The sequence below is a fragment of the Homalodisca vitripennis genome, unplaced genomic scaffold (genome assembly GCF_021130785.1).
Source record: "Homalodisca vitripennis isolate AUS2020 unplaced genomic scaffold, UT_GWSS_2.1 ScUCBcl_1551;HRSCAF=5313, whole genome shotgun sequence".
NCBI classification, from domain to species: domain Eukaryota; kingdom Metazoa; phylum Arthropoda; class Insecta; order Hemiptera; family Cicadellidae; genus Homalodisca; species Homalodisca vitripennis.
In genome coordinates, this window is record NW_025777670.1 from 45166 (window position 1) to 49468 (window position 4303).

Genomic DNA, 4303 nt, shown 5'->3' on the forward strand with positions numbered 1-4303 from the left:
TGTACATATTATTGTACTTATATTTCTTGAACTTTACCGATGAAAAAAATGTACTATCTAATAATTAACCACTTACCATAAGAATGTCCGGTACAATCGGTTCAGCAGTTTTACGTCACTGAGTAAAACACACACACACTCAGGAAAACACCTACAAATACCGTTACACTTTTACATTCCAGTATAAATGTTGGTGTTTCTAATGCTGGTGGTGCTAATTTACCCGTAAGAAGTCATTTAACATAAATTTGAATGGTCAAAGACAAAAGACAAAGACAAAGAATTTATTCGTACAATTGAACATAATATTTTTTGTACAAGTCGATTACAAAAAAATGCATACGTGTGACTACAAATTAATCTAATTTGAATTCAAATAATGTGAATGGACAACTGTAGCAGTAAATTAAAATTAAAACAAAATTAAAACTAAAATGGACTTGCTGGCCTCACAACCCTGTTGGGCCTATCGCCTCCCCAAGGCTGTAGAAAGCTGTCTCATTCAAAATTCGTTTTAATTCCGATTTGAATATTTTAAATTTTCTGAGTTTTTAACCTGGTTTTCTATAGGCAACCAATTAAAAATCTTTGGACCGTAGTAAAAAATGGAATTTTTGAACAGACTAAGTTTGAATCTGTCGGATATTAATTTACCTTTGTGTCGGGTAAAGTGGTCATGTTGAGCTAGAGCGAAAAGATTGCGGTTTTTGAAAACAAAAATTGATGAGTGGTAAATCAAAAGATTGGTTAGCGTGAAAATTTTCTTTGAAAGAAACAGCTCTCCACAGCCTTCGCCTGGTCTCAGTCCCCAAACAACTCTTAAAGCTCTCTTTTGTAAGATGAAAATCCTATTAAAATTTTGGAAGGTCGAGAACCCCCAGAAAATAAGACCATATCTTAGCCTTGATTCGACCAAGCCGAAGTAAGCCGTGGTTAGAGCTTTCTGAGAGGAAAATTTTGAAAGACACCTCAGAGCAAAGATTGATGAGTTGATCTGTTTAGACAAGGATTCTATATGAGTTTGCCATTTCATGAAGAAATCTATATGAACTCCTAGAAATTTATAACTGAAGCAATTACTGACATTTTGATTGTTTATTGAGTATATGTTCGGAAGATTTAAGCTTTTTTGAGATTGTAACTCCATAACCTGTGTTTTTGAAGTGTTAAGAAAAAGCTTATTTACTGTGAACCAGTGAGAGAGCGAGGACGACACTTCAGAGAACTGGTTGGAAAGGGAAACTGAATTTTTGTTGCTGAAAATCAGGCTAGTATCATCTGCAAAGAGAGATATTGTGGGACAGACATTGTTATTTTGATTTAGAAGGATTGTATCTGGAAGATCATTAATGAAAATCAAAAATAGAAGGGGACCAAGAATCGAGCCCTGAGGTACACCTGTTTTGACGATAGAAAATTCGGAAAAACACTGATTGCCGACACTGAATTCGGTCAGTGATTGAACCAGCCCTGTTCTAACAGAGATAATGTTTCACAACTGTATTTACCAATATTTAGTCAATGATTATCTGTACTTCACGCGAGGACTGCTGGTATTATGATTTTTAACCGCAGATATGTTGTTTACTCTAGCTGCTCAGGAGGGATAGTCCTCAAGGAGTACTAAGGTATCAAACGAAATGCTTGTTGTAAGCATTTATTGAAATAAACCAGTGCTTATATTGAAATTTGAAAAAATAAATGTCGAACTGGTAGGCAATAATAATACAATAAGTACAACAAGGAATCGCAATGGATGAGATGTAAGCTATAGTTTTTGTTCGCTGCAAGTACATTTTCTGTTCACACATTTGCCGTGTTTCCAGCCATCAGAAGAACACATTTTGCGGCATAATGCGTCATGCTTGTTATTTGTCCGTCCGCAAACAATAGGTTGATCCTCTCCTGTAACATGTGAGTAATAAAATAATAACATGTATAGTTATTTTTGCTTTCAAATGTATGTATACATGCAATTCTTTAATTAGTTTGGGTTGTCATTTTAATTCCGAAATAATCGTCATTCCTATCAAAACCATTTATTTGGTAAACACTTTAAAAAACTAGTTGAGCTGAAACGATTTAGCTTCCTCAATGAATTTCTAGAAAGTTGTTCATGTGTTTTGATAGTTGAGAAGCGTAATACAAATTTATGCAAGGCATACATTTTACCGATATAAAATATGATTAACTAACCATACAATACAGAATTATATGTGTCCATACATATATTGTGTAGTGTCCTTGGATTACAACTGCTTTGAAAAGCGGTAGAGCTGAAAACTATACAAATGACTTTACTGTATTAAGAGATTAACCTGCGTATATTTACTTAAGGTTTCTTCAATTTTTAAATAGTAATATGGTCGATAAATTTAAGTAAAATCTCCAAGATTAAAAGAGCAATATGGCTTAGAAGAAACCATCGAACGCCCTTATCGTCAGGTCAGATTTTTGGAAATTTTGTATGTTTGACATTTTCCCCGTAGTGTTTATTTTGCAGCTCTTACGAGAAATATAAAATTTTTAATCGTATTCTTGAATAAATTCATTAAAAAAAATTTTTGAATAAAGTACAAGAATTGTTGATGCATGAATACGAATCGTTTAAAATCTATTTTATCAATCTTCAATCGTATAATTTTTACTAAAACTGCTTCGAATTAGTAGAGCCATACAAATTTACGACTGCTGTAAAAATTATCTTATATAAATTGAATATGTATTCCGAATTACCATACTGTGAAAATTGTTTACCTGAAAGAACATCTAGTTTGGACACTAGCTTGGTTTTCCATTAAAACTACTTATTTTTATTTCTGTAATTGTTTAACTTCGGGATTTTGAGATAAAACTCAAAACTTACAGTCCATTCATAGTTTTAATAATTTATACAAGATTTCTTCGAACTTTCAAACAATTTGAAAGAAAACTAAACAGGTATGACCCACTTCTAAAAAATTTTAAATCGACTATAATGTTTAAGGGTACTAAAAATTCTTATAAAAAAAAATGTTTTTTAAATTTTATTTTAGATCTGTTGTGTGTAGTTATACTTATACATAGATACATTCACACTGAGGAAAATATAAAAAAGTACTCCAAAAATGTCCTATAAAGACAATGTAATACGCAGTTTGGAAGTTATGAAATAAAAAAGTGTATTTCTTCACATAATTATTGCACTTTTAATTTGTAATTTCACGTATTTTTGTCGGTAATTATCGCTATTAAATTAAATTTTTCTTAATTAAAGCAATACATAAAATATTTACTCTAAAATGGCATTTGTTGAACGCATTCGTTCCAATGACAGGTAAACAAATTTAATTTAATGGCGACCAGTATTTCTTTGTATTACGCAACCTTCGCTCTCTTCCCTCCAACTCTAAATAGGCATACAAATTATTAAGTTAAACAATTTCAATTCCAACCAGTCCATTAATAAAGTATGACTGTGTTGTTGAACTTCTTCATAATTCGTATATAACGCTTCATATTCACTTTTCACAAATATTGACAATATTATGATTTATCATCCATATAAAATGGAATTGATTTGAATATTAAAAAAAAAAAATAAATAAAAAAATAACCTGTACTTGTAGCGGTAGTCGTAGGTGCAGAACTGGTAGTCGTAGGTGCGAAAGTGGTAGTCGTAGATGCAGAACTGGTAGTCGTAGGTTCAGTAGTAGATGTAGTGTCGTTGGTTTGTGCTGCTACGTGAAGAGCGGCAGATAGGAGTACAAGAGACACCAGACAGAGAGTCACGTGGGCAGCAGTCATCTCGTCGGTACAGAATTTCGTCAGGAGAGACGCCGTGCACACTCCTCACAGTTTTATAGTTGTAGCTTACTTCGTGACTAACCTGTAACGAATTATAACTTGCATACTGTAATGTGTTTTTAACTAATTAACCAACAAACAATAGGCTTCTTTGTTTGAAGTTTGTTTTAGACAGTGGGAGGATTGTGAAGGAAACAGAATTTTCTGGACATTTGCCATCGTTCAGTGATACAATACAATCAGTAACACTATCTGTATACAGTAATCTAGTGTTACTGACTGTATTGTATCACTGATGGCAAACAATAGGCTTTCGTCATATTTTTTATTCTGCCTCCTTAAAGAAACTCTTACTATATGGCTGTATGTTATGGCATTTTTCTATGAAGATTATTTATCAAGGTTCTGTACTATATACGTTTTGTTTTAATTTAAGACTAAACTTTATCTAAATAGAATAAACTACTTAGGATAAATAAGATATTATCTGTACTGACATATAAACTTGAACTTTAAG

At 32.3% G+C, this 4303-nt stretch overlaps 1 protein-coding gene across 2 annotated transcripts; it reads right to left on the minus strand.

Annotated features, from left to right (window-relative positions):
- Positions 1-1641: 1641 nt before the first annotated feature.
- Positions 1642-3867, minus strand: LOC124371516 (integumentary mucin C.1-like). 2 transcript variants are annotated; one of them, XM_046829866.1, is made up of 2 exons: positions 3603-3867; positions 1642-1905 (listed from the first exon to the last, which is right to left on the minus strand). In XM_046829866.1, the coding sequence occupies exons 1-2, from the start codon at positions 3784-3786 to the stop codon at positions 1769-1771; spliced, it is 321 nt and encodes a 106-aa protein (XP_046685822.1). In that variant the 5' UTR covers positions 3787-3867; the 3' UTR covers positions 1642-1768. The 2 variants fall into 2 exon arrangements, with proteins under 2 accessions (XP_046685822.1, XP_046685821.1); XM_046829865.1 differs by having other exon boundaries at positions 3597-3857.
- Between the last annotated feature and the right edge of the window lie 436 nt (positions 3868-4303).

Coding starts and splice junctions, on each gene's coding strand:
- LOC124371516 (XM_046829865.1), bottom strand. CDS start 3,786: ATGACTGCTGCCCACGTGACTCTCTGTCTGGTGTCTCTTGTACTCCTA. Junction 1,906..3,596: donor GACTACCGCTACAAGTACAG/GTTATTTTTTTA, acceptor CACATGTTACAG/GAGAGGATCAACCTATTGTT.